The sequence below is a fragment of the Dermacentor silvarum genome, chromosome 9 (genome assembly GCF_013339745.2).
Source record: "Dermacentor silvarum isolate Dsil-2018 chromosome 9, BIME_Dsil_1.4, whole genome shotgun sequence".
Lineage (NCBI taxonomy): Eukaryota > Metazoa > Arthropoda > Arachnida > Ixodida > Ixodidae > Dermacentor > Dermacentor silvarum.
This window is the reverse complement of record NC_051162.1, coordinates 102,396,500-102,413,942: the sequence shown is the minus strand read 5'-3', so window position 1 is coordinate 102,413,942 and position 17,443 is coordinate 102,396,500. Positions and strand designations below refer to the sequence as shown.

The 17,443-nt window shown below is 45.6% G+C and overlaps 1 protein-coding gene across 1 annotated transcript in view; it reads right to left on the bottom strand.

Moving 5' to 3' along the window:
• Nucleotides 1–17,443, bottom strand: part of LOC125939873 (uncharacterized) — a 70,603-nt gene that overhangs the window by 22,331 nt on the left and 30,829 nt on the right. Inside the window, exons 7-10 of the mRNA XM_049655378.1 lie at nucleotides 15,245–15,252; nucleotides 12,724–12,875; nucleotides 8,991–9,050; nucleotides 5,329–5,450 (exon numbers count right to left, since the gene is read on the bottom strand). Of these exons, the coding sequence (XP_049511335.1) occupies nucleotides 5,329–5,450; nucleotides 8,991–9,050; nucleotides 12,724–12,875; nucleotides 15,245–15,252 (342 nt within the window). The remainder of the gene's footprint in view (nucleotides 1–5,328; nucleotides 5,451–8,990; nucleotides 9,051–12,723; nucleotides 12,876–15,244; nucleotides 15,253–17,443) is intronic.

The following is a 17,443-nucleotide window of genomic DNA, read 5'->3' as shown; positions in this document are numbered from 1 at the left end:
CCGGTGTCACCTGTGCTCGAAGGACTAGTAGCGGGAGCAGAGCCAGACTGCAAGTCCGCTGGCTTCAGTGTAGAGAAGATCCGCTGCCCCTCCATACCAAGGCATGTGAGCAGGATAGCTTTTCGGCGTTCGGCTGGAAGCTCTGAAGCTCCAGAAGCCACCATGTACGTCTGAAAGGCCTGCTTCCACTGGTCCCATGGGACAGCCGGATGACCAGGCGAAGGCAGGAAAGGCGGTGGCGGTTGCAATCCCGGAATACTCATTGTGGTGATGCAGCAGGAATCACCAGGACTGTTGCACTTGCATGGGTTGAAATCTCGTCGCCAATATGTTGTATTTAGAATACAGAGGAATGATGCATCCGATGCCTGAACATCATCTTCTTTATTTAGTGTCCCCGCGCCACCATCCTCATCTTCTCTCCTATACAACACTAAACTTGCCTGAACTGTGCCTAATGATATCTTGTTTCCACATGTTTGTACTTCGACTCTATAAAAGGCTCACGAATCAGTGCTGGAAATTATGTCAAGCATTGCATAGACTATCATCTGTAATTCTCGCCGTCTGCTTGTGAATGTGTGATGTGTGGTGCCCTCATATATTTTAATGCGATTAGCAATATTGGCTTACATCAGCCGTTTTAGGCCTACATCTCGCTCAATCTATCTGTATAGCTTCATACACAAACCCCGTGGCTTAAGTTAGCTAGCTTGGGCCATTAGGTCTGTGCTCATGATCGCACCGTCGTGGTCATTCCATCATCGCCATTCCAGCTTCGTGATCTGACACTAGTGTTGACGCCGTCGTCACCCCTTGTACACCGACCGAGTGCCCGAAGTTCTCAATAGCTTGGGCCACTAGGTCGGGATCCTGATACCGTTGTGGTCGTTATATCACCGTCACTGCAGCTTCGTCATCCGGCTTTTGTCATGTCATGCATGTCGTTGTCATGCATACTTGTCATACGTCCCCATGATGCCGTCGCGGTTGTTGCATTGTCATTATAACTTCGCTATCCGAGCCTCGTCATGCCGTTGTAGTCACATAATGGTCGTCAAACCACTGTCGTCATGCCGTCGTCATCATACCGCCTTCGTCGTTCCATCAATGTCAATCCTATTATTGCGATAGAAATTATAAGGACACTCCAGTCACATTTCTGCCGTCGCAATCAGCGTGAGGTTCCGTATAATAACTGCCTATTCTATTCTAATAACTAACATAATAACTGCCTATTCGGTTCTTTCGCAGGCGCAGAAATACAGCAGGTGGCTTCTTAGTAACCACCTGTCACGCCAAATGATCGATGTGGGCAACGGCCATTAGCGCCCCCTCGGCGCAGTCAAACCGAGCAGCTGGCTAAGTCATGAACTAGGGTAGCTGTCAAAACCGCATAACTTTCACGCTTCGCGACATCTTGAACGTTGCTAATCACCACCCAGTCGTTCTCAAACCACAGTCCAGCGCACGCTCAATTAAATCCTAAAGGTCTGTCGAGAAAGTCCCTCTGAAATTACGCATACGCACCATTGTGTTCGTCTAATTTACTGGGGTGGTACCTGCGTCGCTTTGCCGCATTCACCGCTCCGCGGCACCCGTCTTCCTGTCAAGCCCACCGCTTACGGGCAGCCTCTCGGGCACGATCTTCGCTGCAACTCGCCGCCCGGTTCCTATCTTTCCTCTTGCTACGACAGGTGTCAGCACATGCCTTACTGGCTTGCTTTGCCTCCTCTTAGAGGGCGTGGGAGTTTTGAGGTATGGTCATTGAAAAATATTTGGGAAGCTAGACATATACAGCTCCACTGTAAGAGTCCCAGGCCTGCGCGGGGCGCAGCACAGTCACCGCGTAAGCTGGTGTCCTCGCCGTACTGGAGCAGCTTATCGCTGCTCTTTACATAATTTAAGGAAATTTCTTGGCACCTGTGCTGCTTACGCAGGAGAAACCCACACACAAGCTTCTTCGTTGCGCGTTTTTGTGAACTTTGAACTGGATTCGTGACTCCATTCATGCTCAGGAAGGTGGATGACATTTTCGAATGACGTTTTTAGACTTTGTTGATAGCATGAGGATGCTGAACTTGCCTTTATCGTTGTGCATCCTTCTTCTATGTCATCATTACCCCTCATGCATCCTTCAGGTCCCATTTCCCCCCGCTCCCTGAGCAGAGTAGCTGGCTAGAACAAGTTAGCTCACGTCGACCTCTCGGCCTTCCTTCCAACAAATTCTCTCTCTCTCCAAAGGAGCTACATTTTTGGCAGCACCAATTAGAGGGATCGTACCTTGCGTTGCCGTATCGTGTAGTGAAGAGTAAACACAGGTATCGAGAATACGCGGCGCTCATGTGAAATCCCTTGACCCGTGGAACGATACAATGCTTTTGATTATGATGATTATGATGCTCACTTATTTCCATCCCCTTTGAAACGAGGCAGTGCCAAAACCTCCCATAGCCTGCTTGAGTTAATCAAGTGTAGCTACTTGCTACTGCTACATGTCAATACACTCGCTGGAATTTTAACGCGGCTCGCATGTCAAGTTGTCACAAGTGGCACGATATCATGCTAATGATGATGAGGATAATTTATTGCCATCCCTTTTGATACGGGGTGGTCACAAGCAGTCACCTAGCCTGCTTGATGTATTGAGTTATGCAATAAATGATTTTTATTGCAGCATTTTCCTGTGCATCTCCATAATCTTCTTTTTTTCCCTCAAGCCTTCTCTATCTCCCTTGAACCACTATACCTATGCAACTGCTGCATGACGCGCCACGTGGTGTAATATTATGTAACTGCAATACAAAGTTCGGACGCATCGACGCTACGCGGCGCGCATCTCACATCGTGTGAGAAAAGGCATGACATCATGTTAAGGATGATGATTGTGAGCTATATTCATCCCGTTTGAAACGGTGTGGTCATAAATAGTCCCATAGCGAGCCTGATTTAATAAGGCATACTGTACAGATTTTCGTCCTAGTATTTTTGTATGCATCACCTTACCTTCTTTTTCTTCCTCAAGACTTCTCTATCTCCCGTACCGCCGCTACCTGTACAACTGTTACATGGCGTGCCACCTGGTACAATAATATGCAACTGCAAAGCAAAATTTGCACGTATCGACGCTACGCGGCGCTTATATCACATCACGTGCCTCCTCGCGCGTTAGGATGCGTGTATAGGGCGTTTTCCCGCTACAAGCTAGCAAGCGCTGCCGTGCCTCAATGGTAGAGTAGCTCACTCCCGCGCAGCGGGCTCGGGTTCGATGGAAGTGAGAACTGGGAATTTTTAACAGCGGAGCTGTTTATGCTTTTGGTTACGCCGCATAGTGCAAACAAAAACTCCTGGCGATGACGTCTCTACGAGTTGCCTAGCAACCACCTCGCGGAGAGGCGTGTACTTTGCCTCCTCTCCATGCCATGCACATGGTGCCTTGACATGGGACGTTAAAGTAAGAGAAGGAGAGCATGAGCGCGGCGCGGGCTATGCTAGGGAGAGATAAAGGGAAAATGAGAGCGAGGCAGAGAGAGAGAGAGAGAGAAAAATAAATTGTAGCAGCACCAACGAGGCAACGCGCAGAGCTGCTGCCGACGCCGTCCGCGTTTCCCCGTTTTTCCGCGCTCACGCCGGACGCGCGCGGTGTCTGTGAGAGCAGCCGGCGCCCCTGGGGGCGGCTCGCCAAGTTTTGAACAGCCACGCCCCGGCAAGTGCGAAGGCGCAGCTTGGCCGTGGCGTCACCGGGTAGATAGAGCTCGGATCCACCGGGACGGCGGGAGAACTGTCGTTGACTCTGTGGCGAGTACGTGTAGCCTTGACATGGGACGACCAAACAAGATTCGGACACCCGAAGAAGAAGCCGCTCATCTTGAAGCACGTCGCGCGGCGAAGCGAGAATCTGCGCGTCGGCGGCGAGCCGATTCGGAATACCGTGCCTAGCAGTACTTAGCATTTTCTAGCAAAACTTAGCCAAGCCTAGTAAAACTTTGAAGAAGCTAGGTCGATCACCAGCTACGCTGTTTACTCCAGCCTTGCAGCACTGGTGCAAGCTGCCCACATTTTTTTTTCATTCCCGGTGATAGCTGTGATGGACACATGCGCCGGCGGCGGACACCATCGCCAACCCAAACGGCTACTGTAATCAGCCCATAACAGCTAACGTTGTAAAATCCAGCAGATCCAACGTACCCCGTTGGGATATATATACCGCGAAAGGAAGTGTTCACGTGGACCTTCTCATCTGGCTCAAGGATGCCCCGAACGAGGAACTCTGCTACGCAATGCACATTTGAACGCAACCAGTGTTTATGGGTTGAAAGAGGCGAGCTGGCATTCTGGGTCAGTTGCGTGGGGTATCCGACCTCCCCTTCAGGTGCAGAGGCGACCGTCGACGCGGTTATCAGGTAGCGCAAAGCATGCTCAACGTGAGGGCATCTCTTCCGGTGCCCTCTCCCTCGTTTTATCGCGGTTCCTCGCCTAGCAGTCCGCTCACCCTCACCCCCGGCGTGCAACAACCACGCATGCGCAGGCCGGCTTGCCCTTTTTACGTTTCTCTGTTGCGGCCGAAGCCATCGCTCCTAGATGGTGCCGCCGTCTAGCCGCTGAGGGTTTGCTATTCGGCGAGAACGCACGAGAAGCAGCAGCAGCAGCTGACGGCAGCCATGGTGAGCAAAGGAGGCACAGGAGGGTTCGCAAAAAACGTTTCGTTCTAATGCAAGTGAACAAGTAGCAGTCTGCACTATTCCAAAATTTTATCATACATTGAGCTTCACAATGTAGAGGAACCCTGTAGGTTAGATGTTTCCTTCATAGAGGGAGCAGCAAAAGCGAATAAGACAAGAACAGCCTCGTCAGCTGTAGACGTTTGACTATCTTCTTCAAGAGCAGGAAGTTGATGTATCATGCTTGTACACTGTTCAAAAGTGGTGTATGCACAAAGAAGCAGGGCACAGGTATTCAATTACGTTTAAGGCTTGTATAATCCTTGGCTAAAAATAGCCCATTCATTTAGGAGGATTGGCCGAGAAGGGACCCATAATTAGTGGCACAGCCGAGTGGCAAAATTGTCTATTCGGGTGCATACCCAATGGTATCATACCCAGTGATCCAAGTTCTCTACTAGGCCGGACAGCCGCTAGCAGTAAGTTGTGTATTCGGACATATATGCACTGACCCAATTTATTTACTTGGCAAGCGATCATCCAGTATATCCAGTGTCCCAAGTTGCCTATGTATATTCACAACTCCGTGTACCAGCGACAAGGAACGCCAAACCCCGTGAAAAAGGCGAACAAAGCTTCGCTTAATATGATTGTATTGTCAACTCACCCAGTGAAGTGGTAAAATACAGTGTTGTTAGATTTATGTAGAGATTTTCCATAGTTTTCGACGCTCCTCAATGTTCTCCGGGCGTCGACCACACTGCCGTGCTTGACCGAAAGTGGATATTTCTAGAAAAATGTTCAGTTTCCGCAAAAGTTTCAGAAATGCCACATTTCCACTATTCTACAATGGTCTTGGTGGAACCCCAATATTCATACATGTATAAATTGTTTATGTTTGTCGGCGAACGTCTTTAACCGGCCTATCCCCTTCAGTCACGAATTGCGGTCGAGTGTTCATAAATGTATGAAATTGACATACTGTCAAGTCCTTGGAGAGTCCATAAAAACAAGTGAAGGGCATTTCGGCATTTTATGCTAAGTCATCATACAGAGTAAATACATATATAAATATTGCACCATCACTTATGTTACGTTTCTTTACAAAATGAATCAAATCACACGTTCGAATTACATGCTCCAGTTAATAATTGGTGGTAAGGATTGCGAGAAAGTACATATCATTTTGCAATGGCTACCTAAGCGCCCCACGTGAACCATCACGTCAAACATGGTGGTACCTTCATCAAAGGATTGTCTGTAGCGGTAGGTTTCACCCAGAAGTAAAATGAAGATGCTTTACGGAAGCAAAATGGTCAATATACACTAAGATTTACGTTCGTGGGCTATTGCTTACCACCGCTCCTCAGAGATGGCAAAAATACGTTGCGCAAACAAATGTGTAAGTGAATGCAGGGGCTATCTCTGTCAGTATGTTACCTCTCGGCGCTATAGGCACCTTCATGGGTTGGAACTTTCTGGATTTTTGCTGCTAGTATTGTAGCGAAACAATTTTGCCTGTAATTAGATTGCATGCACCACATGGAAGTGGTGTACACTCTAGAACGTACGGGAGCTCCAGGAAATAATTAGGCTGGTGTGTACCATGGTTAGGTAATTAAGCCAACGCGGCTGACCAGCAGATCACATTTCAATGATCGCCGACTGTGCCCGCCACTGCCGTGCTTTGAGTGCCACTTGCTTTTCTGAGCACAGATTCTCACAATAAAAAGGAGGTCACAGTTACTGTTGGCCGACAGTTACTGTTTGATTCGTCCGCATCACTACAACATGACGATATGTTTTTTGTTCGGATGACCTTTCGGGTCATCACAGCCCTTTGTCATTGAACAATTGTTCTCGTAATTGTTACTACTATTCTTTGTGCAAGGTAGGGCTGCAGTTCAACCAGTTTTTATATGAAACTTAAGAATCCAACGTTGATACTTCTTTGAAAAGCTATGCTGGTTAAGTAAATTCTGCTTCCTTTGCTGGTTTACGCACTTTTGCTGACACAAGTTTCGCGTACTCGCCCAGTCAATAAATAAGCAAATTAAACTTTGTTATTTACCTGTTATATCATTCGCATTATTGGGGTACAATATTCCAGTGAAAGTAATGCGCCTTCAACCATTTATTTTTACTAGACCAGAAACATTTCTCTTCAGGCATTCTTACATTTTTGTACCACTGTGCATGGTGTGTGTAAATGTATGCTGTTATAGGGCGTACATTTCTATATCTGGTGCTTGAGCACAACCAAGTGCGGACACAAATCTATTGGTTGAAAACGTTTAGAACGCTTGTGTTCGGAGATACTTGTTGCTGAACTTGACAATCAGTGCGCTAAATTTACATACAGATGCGCAAGTGTCGACAAAACAACTAAATGTCTTATGATGTAGGCGGTATATAAGTTGATTAGATGAAATACGCTAGTCAAGAAATCAGGCGCAGCAAATAACTTCAACACTCCTGTTCCGAGCTAGCAAAAATATAGCAGAATTCTGCCTTTCTGAAACAATAAACGACGTGATATGCTGCATTTGTCATCATTTATTAAGGCGGAAGCCTTAGATCTACGTGTTTCAACGTCGCTGTGAGGTACAGAAAAAGTGAGCGAGCTCGCCTCGCGCTCGTGCTACTGCTCGCGCGTTCGTAGTATTCTTCCACAGCTGGCTCTTACGCCGCTAAAAATAAAGGGGAAGCGGAATGCAGCAATAATGCAACATAGACGACTTTTGTGCTGCAGTGCTTATGAGGCGGTGCATGGAATCTGGAAAGAAGTAATGGCGCCAGCGCTAACGTTTGCAAATGCAATGCTCTGCTAGCGTTCCCATACTTCCAATCGCGCTAGGAAAGGGCAAAAGTGGCGCTAGGGAGAAGAAAGGAAAGGGCAACGGTAGCGCTGGGGAGGAGGAATGAAATATAAGCACCAGCGTAGTAGGGGCTTGGAGGGCAAGCACGGTGGTGGCGCTGCGGAGGAGGAGTGATATGTCAGTGGCGGCGCTCGTAGGACGTTCTGGAAACGGCGGCCGCGCGCTCGTGCGCTTTGTATACGTCGCCGCGTGGGCTCAGAGCTTCATTCCTCATCGCTGTGGTTCCAACTATGCTTTCGCCGTCACATTCTTAGAAAGTTCTAAGCATTCCCCGTAATTTTATGTTCAACCATTTATATAGGACAAGGACTCTGGAAGTATAAAAAAATTTGAGGTATTTTCAAGTACGCTTGTGTTTTAATACCTAATAAAAATGTTTACCACAACCACGGTATTACCTAAGGTAATTCAGGCTGAGGTTCGAATCGCACCGCGGGACGCTCTTCTTCTTCTTTTTTTTTTTTTTATTCGCGGAGCTGTTTAGGCCGACCGTTAGTCCGTGTAGAGCAAAAAGAAAATGCGGGCCGATCCTGGCGGTAGTGCAGAAAGGCTCCAAGCGCAATGTTACATACACCTGTGAACTAGCGAAGGTGCCTAGCCCAAATACGTGGCGAATACCTTGCCACACTGCAGTATTATGCGAAAGCTAATGAATAGCTAATCAAACAATAATCAATAAATTCCGCAAAATGCTGGGAATGACTTGGTAGTGCTTAGCCTAGCCCAAATACGTGGCCAATACCTTGCGATAGCCAATCAATAGCTAATCAATAATCAAACAATAATCAATAAATTCTGGAAAATGCTGGGTATGACTTGGTAGTGCTAAGTGCCGATCAGCTCCACTGTTTCTTTAGCTTTGCGCCGCTAGTGCAAGGTACGCAAACTTTTTAAGTTAATACGAATCTACTCGGTGAGAATCCGACCAGCGACCGACCGACCCAGGTGAAACTATGGAATGGCAGGCAAAGACAGCTTCTCGTTAAAACAAAAGGCGCAATTTTCGACTGGGACCTTGCCCTCATGTCATTTTGTGCATGTAGCACCAGGGTGCCAGTGCAGACGAAAACGAGTGAAAGCAGCGCATCGGTGTGATAACTATCTCGAACTCCACTTATATTCGACAGATCCGAAGTGTATTTGTAACAGGATATTTCCAAGATGACATCCTTTATTAGTGAGAACATTGTATGATGAGGCGGAAGAGTGTTTCAGGACCCCTTCAGTTAGAAAAAACGATTCAATCTCTGAAGGTCCTAAGTTTGAAAGCGTTGCTGAAAAGCAGTGAACAATAGATGAAGCGCGGGAGCAATCGATTTAAGTACTGTCGTAATAAATCAAAACAATTTTTGTTACTTTTCGTTCTCCTTCGTATTTTTCCTGCGTACACGTTATATTATTGGCAATGCAACTCTCAAACAGATATTTATATCACTTTTATCAAACTTACCCTAACACTTGAGATGATGATTTTTATAAATATTGAATGCTTCTTTAAGTAATCTTGCACCTGAAATAAGTAAATATATGTTATTATAATTCCGTTCTTTGCAATGCATGACCATAAACAGTAACCTGCACTCAGTAGAGCTGAGCCAATATGTCAAATAAGTGGCCTTCGCCGACTGTTTCACGCGTTTTAACAATATGTTGTCCATTCCCCTATCAACCCTTCACCCGGCATTTAGGCCATGTTTCTGAATGACTTGTGGAAAAAGGAGTATGTGCCTGACTCTTGGAAAACAGCACGTGTGATACCTATATTGAAGCCTGGTAAAACTCCTTTATCTCTTCAGTCTTTTCGTCCTGTGAGCCTGGCGAGCTGTCTGTGCAAGGTCATGGAGAAAATGATTGACACTAGGCTGCAATGGTGGTGTGAGCAAACAGAAGTACTTCCAGATCGCATGACAGGATTTCGAAGGCGGCGATGCACCATGGATGCAATTTTGGATATCGTCACCTATGTTGAACAGGAACGAGCTAAGGGAAGTGTCACAATAGCGGTTTTTTTAGACATTAAGCGAGCCTTCGACACAGTCAGTCATGCTCATATATTGTGTGGTCTGCTAGAACTGGGAGTTTATGGAAGGACGCTACGTTGGATATCCAACTTCTTGAATGGCAGATCAATATTTATTCAAACAATCGAAGAAAAAAGTTCCTCTCATAATCTTATTCAAGGAGTCCCACAAGGCAGTGTCTTAAGCCCGTTTCTCTTTGTGTAATGGCGGATTTACCACGGAGACTTCCACCTCCACTACACTACTCTATATATGCGGATGATGTTTGTATTTCGGCCTCTGGTTCATGTGCTAGCCTTGTTCACTCAACTTTGCAGGAAGGCCTAAACATTGTGGACAAATTCTTAAAAGAAAGAGGAATGGAGCTATCTTACAGTAAGACGGCTGTGCTACCATTTACCAGAGGATGCCTAAAAGACTTTCAGCTGTGCCTTAAGGGGCAACGTTTAGACATAGTAAAACAACACATATTTCTGTAGGTTATACTAGACAGACAACTTTCTTGCAATGCTCACATTAAAGCACTCGAAGAACAAATAAACTCAACAATAAATGTTCTTCACCGCATAGCAGGCACGACATGGGGAGGGTCGGTTTCTTCTCTACTGAAAGTGCATAATGCACTTATAAAGCAAAAAAATAGCTTATTCATCACCTGTTCTGCATAGAATCTCCCGTTCATCTGAAGAGCGACTTCAACGGTTAATAGGTCGGAGCCTTAGAGTATGCTTAGGTGTTCCCAGAGCAACCTCAAGTTCCTTAGTAATTGCAGAGGCACGTCATCCTCCATTCCCAATTATGAGGACGGTTGAAACCTGTCGACACTACTTTCGCGTTTCAGTGCAGCACATAAGGCACCCACTAGCCATTACACTTATTGAGAGAGACAGGGCGAATATCAATACTGTGACTCAGGTGCAAAAAAATGTACTACCACACAACGAATTTTGGATCTCAGATATTTCCTACCCTCCATGGCGACTTGTCGCCCCAAAAATTGAATTTTCGGTTGACGGAATTATTCGCAAACGAGACATGTTTATGCTAGCAGCCCAACAACTGGCGCTGTACCAGATATACTTTCGCTACCCTGGATATATTCAAGCGTATACAGACGGTTCTTGTCAAACAAATTCTTCTACAGCTGCCTTTGTCATTCCAGAATAGAACAGAATACAGACGTTTAAACTTTCTCTAACGACATCATCAACTACAGCAGAGCTTTTTGCTATATCGTCTGTGTTACGATACATAAATTCAACGCAAAAAGGGAACCAATGGGTCATCCTCTGTGACTCACAAGCAGCTTTGTCGTCACTTCGTGGTGGCATCAGCAATACCCAAAACATGGCGTTAGTTTATGAGACACTAAAGGAACTCACAAAAGCACGTGAAAAAACTCGCACAATAATGTTCCAATGGATACCTGGGGACTGCAATATCCCTGGGAATGTTGCAGCAGACATAGCTGCTAGACAAGCGCATATCAATACCGACACACACGGTCTCCCTATAACGCAAGGAGAATTGCGACACATACTAAGACAGATCTCAGTCCGTGGTTGCAAAGCGGCATGGTTTGATCAGAACTCGAAATATTCTGATTTATTTCACATTGACCCTGCACTTCAATTCAAAATCCCGTCCACATTAAATACAACCAGAGCCTTCGAAACACTCATTCACCGTCTGCGGCTCGGTACCGCGTACACAAAACATTTTCTACAAAAAATATCAAGAGCTGATAGTCCGGAATGTACTTGTGGCCACGCGGATGAGGATGTGCAGCATCTTCTGTTAGAATGTCCGCGACACGATACACACAGACAACGTTTAGCACGTTATTTAGAGACATTAGACCGCAGGCCCTTCAGCCTCAGGAAGATATTAGGTCCTTGGCCAACATATTCGTTGCAAAGACGAGCGTTAATGGCCCTCCAAAGATTTCTAGAAGTGAGCAATATTCTCGGAAACTATTGAAAAGAGTGTTTATTTGTGATAAACTCACTCTATGGTCAATTCGCCACCTGGGTTGATGTAGTTTCTTTTGAATCGAATCCATGCTATCTTATGTGCCGTGATTTTAGTATAATTACGTGACCGGAATTTGTGATTACTTAAGTGCAGCTATGTGACTGAACTTTGTGTGCCCTTTTTCTGAGTGGACTTTCAGTCTCAGTGTGACATTAGTATACTTATGTGACTGGACTTTGTGTTTAACTTAATGCGCCTTTGTGAACTGAACTTTGTGTTGCTGTGTTTCTGAGTTGACTTTCAGTATTAGTGTGGTATTAGTGCACTTATTGAATGGACTTTGTGTTATTGTGATTTGGAGTTGACATTTAATTTTAATGCGTTCATTCTTCTTTTCATTCAGGTTCATTCTTATTTTTTCTTTCATACCTCTATGTGAAAAGGAGTAGCCGGCGCCAATTAAAGGCGCCAACATCTCCTAAATACCATATAATAAAAAAATTGGTTCAAGAAGACATGCTAAAGAATCAATACAATGCATGTTCTAATGCCATACGCCTTGCATTATAATACTACAGCATTCCGACACATTCTCTGAGTACATGCGTTTTTATAGGCTTTTTACCACGAAACGCGACGGGCTTAGACTATGTGTTTAAGCCCCAGCCGCACCACCTTCATAAACAGATATCAACTAGACTCGCTACTGAAGAAAGTCTCTTTATCGAAAACTGATTGCTCACGCATTTCTGAGAACGTTTGCTCCAACCAGTATTAAACGAAAAACAGCAATATTTGCTGCCCATTATATTGCGCCAGCTATCGTGTCACTATATCGTATTATAAGTGAACCTGAAATTTCTTGTGTGTTTACAAGCTAAGGCTAAAACTTACGTTTCGGATAATTTCAAGAATTTGGGAATATCTGAGAAACATCTCGCCACTGGGACTCACCCGACGCACCCAACAAATAGAACACGCTGAGTCTATAAACTAAAAGGCTAAATTGACAAAGGGGACAAGCTACAGAGTTATGCAGGATAAATTACTAATTAGAAAATTGTCAACTCACGGGTTATGGCGTGAGTGAGGTGACTTTAGTTTCCTGGTGAGAGCAAGGCATATTTGCTTTTTTTGTGCTAGGAATATTTTTCATTAGTTACAGAAAGGCGTTGATTGTGTAATCACCTTATCAAACAGTTCGTCAAAGTGCTTCTCTGCAATTGCATTGTAACCAGCATTGCCAAGTTTCGTCATGTATGCGTTGATGTACATTGCATCGTAGGTGATATGAGCATACAACGATACACGTTCGCCGATGCGCTGTCCTCTCATGGTTTCTGCAACATAGAGAACAATAGCCAAGGTTGACGGGCAAATTCAGAAAACATTAGCACAGAGCGCACACCATGATTCGTAAGTTTGAGCTATCCAAACGTAAAACTCAGTATGTGCTCGCGTTGGATCTATGATCATTTTGGCCGGAAAGAGGGAAACACGGCCATGAGTTTGCCTGAAGCACTATTAAAATGTTAGTCAGGTAAGTGCACGGTGTTGCCGGTTACCGGAACAGAGATATGTAATCTTTGGCGAACTGACACAGCACCCGGACCAAAAGGCGTGCCGTCATTTTGTAAGTGAACTAATACCTAGCAGTGCTGTGAAACCGCTACTTCGTAGATCATTATTGGTGTAATGGGAGCGCCCTTATTGATACAGCAAAGAACGCCAAAGGAGACAAAGTCGAGCGCCCCGAAACCGATCCCATCAGGTTCTACCTGCGGCTCTTAAGGTTCGGAAAAGAACAAAAGAAATGGTTTTAAGTAGTTCGGTGGCTCTTCGGATCTGTTCAGTGCAGTACAAAAGACATTTCCCAAATCCTTCTAGTCATTTAACTACCAAGCCCTAGCTGTACTCGTTCGAGGTTTTCGTCCCAATATCAGCGAATTCAATCCGTACTTGTCAAGGCTACAACTGTTATTAAGAGTTGTGGCCTTGACAAGTATATCTCATCGATCAGTCGACCTTCAACTTCCTTGAGCGAAAACCGTGTCGTCGAAGCGAAATCGTACATGATGACAACTCGGTGTTCTAATTTACTTACTACGTCAACCTGACACTGTGTCTTACTCTGTATGCAAACGCTCACGCAACAATTTTGATGGTGTGCGGGTCACCATCGTCGTCGTTTTGCTTGTGCGACAATTATGATGGTGCGCTGGTGAAGCAACGATCACGCAACAATGTTGATGGTGCGCGGGTCACAGTCATCACCGTAAACAGAGTTAATTCAGGCACTCGAACCCATGACCTCCAGCGGGAGTCCAACCCTCGAGCTTATGTGGGAGTCGAACACACCGCCTTTGGCGTTTAGGCGACGTTAATTAAGACAGTTAATTATTACAGACCGCCTTTGGCCTTAAGGCGAAGTTAATTAAGATACAAGTAACTATTACAGAATGCACTCGACCCCACGACCTTTGGTGGGAGTCGAATCCACGACCTTTGGCGTTAATTAGGGTGCGGTTAATTAAGTCATTGTTCATGAAGATAGCATCTATTATGGAACTCAAGCTCGCTACCTTTGGTCGGAAACAACAAGTAATAAGAAGTAACAACGCATTGGAATAAGAATGTCAAGTAATTTATAGAATGCTTCTTGAGTGCGCAAGCTTTTACCTTTACCCTTTGTTTTGCGTATGCTAAAGTGACTGCCAATTGTTGCTTGCAAACCCGCCGGGGCGGCTCATTAAGCTAAGGCGTTGCGCTACTTAGCATGAGGTCGCGGGTTCAAATCCCGGCTGCGGCGGTCGCATTTCGATGGAGGCGAAATGCAAAAACGCACGTGTGCTTGTGTTGTAGTGAACGTTAAAGAACCCCAGGTGGTCAACATTAATCATGAGCCCTTCACTACAGCGTTCTTCATTATCAGAACTGGTTTTGGCACGTAAAACCACAGAAAGAAGAAGAATTGTTGCTTGGCGGAGATAAGCTGCATTCATCAACACATTTTTTCGCCATGCATTTAACATGTTTTTGATAATTTCTGTTCACTTTGCTTCAATCAGTTCAGATAATATTGCTCCAGTCTTACATAAGTGCTCAGGCAAAATCTCTATCCAGAAGTTTATAGATGCCTTACAATAACATTTTCGGTTAATATAGGAGGACAACCAAATGCAGTATGTATTTTTAGAAACGGCATTTATTCAGCAATAGCTTTCTGTAAATAATGTGCAGAAATGTGTCCAACTTTTGGGGGGAAAGATTTTAGGCGTTGAAGGGCTAACAAGGCTTCGTCGCTTTGCCTGCATACTATAACTGCCCGCTAACGTGGATATGCTATAGGGCACGCTGAAATGGTTTCAAGATTGGTTCAGTGAAGTACACTGTTGTTAAATAAGTAGCTTCCGAAAACACGGATGCCAGAAGCGGCGCGGACAAAGCTCTGGTGCAGAAAAGGCATTTGAGAACGCAGCTTTCCATTCGGCTGTGGCAAGCGCGCGCTACAAATCAATGACCAAAGATATAGGCCGAAATTGATACTTGTTTTACGGTAGCATTGAGGGTAACACGTTTGCCAAACATTGTAGTAGGGAATACTACGTCTCCTCCTTAACCTTCATCCAAGAAATAAAAAAATAATAAAGATGAAAGTAATCATTTCCATCCTATATAATACATTGTACCTGTCTTCGCTGAATCACACCTTGTATTCTGTAAACCAAGAAAGATCAGACTGTCACATTATACTAACCTTAAACAAATTTCTTTGCGATAGCAGTAAGCTTTCAAGCTTACACACTGCGTCAAAGCCCACACTTTCACTGCTTACTGTGTCCTCGTATATTCGCGAAGTCTTTTCTAAAATAACACTGACATTGAAATGCGCTTAACGTTGATTTCGACCACTACAGTACTGCTTGTATCGTCTTGCGAAATACCTGAAAATGGCCAAAGCACGCACTCTGTCCACCACAAAAAACACCGCATAAACTGCGAAGCTCAAATTTCCAGTGATATCACAGCGGTCGGCGTGTGCGACGCTCAAATCCCTACGGTAAAGTGTCACAACTGAATTATTTTATCTCCAGCAGCAGTGACGGGCAATGTTTTGCTTTGTTGGTCTTACAACGGAGGTTATGCTGATGGTGTGATTAATCCGGGAGGGGGGGGCGGATAACAATATGAACGACGGTGACCTGATGATCGCGTAGCGGAAACGGCGAAAGGACGGACACAGCGAAACTTCTTTTGTGCACACTGCACACTGTGGTGTAGCGCTGTAATTGAGCCATAATTCCTTGGGAAACTTTCCCAGAATTCATTACTTGGCTCAAATGAAACAATATGCGAAACTTACCAGTGTCTGTTGTCACCCTTTCGTTTCGTTGTGTTCTAGTATGCCTTAAATAAACGTAACATTGTTTGTTTGCGCTGAAAATTTTTACAGTTAGCAGTCATCAAGCTAGGAAATATTGTCTACTAGGGAAAGAATACGGAATACTTTCCGGTGTCTGCTGGTTCCTTGTCACTTTGTTTTCTCTTTATGTTGCGCCATAAGTGAACATAACATTGCTTGTCTGACCGAAAATTGTTTCGAATTAGCTGTCCTCGGCTATCACGATAGCACACTCCAAGTCAAGGGAAGGCATGCACTTCTATCTACCAGCATGGCTGAAATTGATGTATTTTTGATATTGACACCGTGATTTATGCCCTGCAGGACTCTCGGTCTTTAAACGTGAAAAATAACAGCGATCAAGAGCGGTTGCTATCGAAGAAAGGCAAGGTACTTTGCAGCACACTTGTGTACTGTGTTCTTTGTTGTTGAGACAGCCTTACCATTAGATCGACCCACATTTATAGATGATACTATCACCGTGATCGGCCATTACTTTTTGTTCAGTAAAGCCACACTTCCGGTTCGAGGTTTATTATCCCACATTATTAACGAATGCATCTTCGTTCGATTTCGACCTTTTAGCTATTATTACGCATTGTTATTCTTTCGTACCTCTACGTAACTTGGTGGGTCATTTTTGTTCCAATCTTCATTGTGATGCATTTTTGCCCTATACGCACGCTCTAACTCCTCCAATCACCTTAATTCGGTAAAAGTGGTCAGAAAGTGGCGGCTAGACAGCCATGTCCCACAGCACAATCCGGTCTGAATTCGCCAAAGCAGACCTTCTCTTCAAAAAGTCACAGCCCTGCGCGGCACACGCAGCACAGTCACAGCGTAAGCTGGTGGAGCGGCTCAAGAGTAGCTGCAATTTGGGCACCACGCGCAACAGGGTCTTCACAGCAGTCTGTTCGCCGCGTTTTGACGAGAACGATCTGAACTGTCCGCCCGGCGTCGACGGCGAGCTGCGGTTTGTAATGCTCTCTGCACAGCAGTCTGCTAGCCCGATCAAGTCTTACACCTGCAACTTACATGTCGAGCGCGCCGCGTTTGCAGGCACCTTAACTAGATGGCGCCACCATACTGGCGGAGGCTCGGCAGCTCGGGAGCGCGTTGATCGCGCGCCTCTTCTGAATCGCATATCGTCGTCTGCGCCTGCGGACGCTGCGTTTGCAGGCATCTTACCTAGATTGCGCCACCATACTGGCGGAGGCTCGGATCGTCTCCCCCTGCGTTTGCCTTATAGCGTATTTTCCGCAGCCCGATAGCAAGCGCTTCCGTGGCTCAGGGGTAGAGTATCCGGCTCCCACGCAGTGGTCGCGGGCTCGATCCCGGCGGGAATCGGGTACTTTTTTCTCGTTTCCGGCGATAGCGGCTGCGCGGCGGCATCATCCCGACCCGAAATGGCTATTGGAATGAGCCCATAATAGTTACGCTGTAGAAGTTGAATGCAAGGCTCGCGAAACAGCGCAAGATCCTGGAGGCGCAGATCAACACAGGATT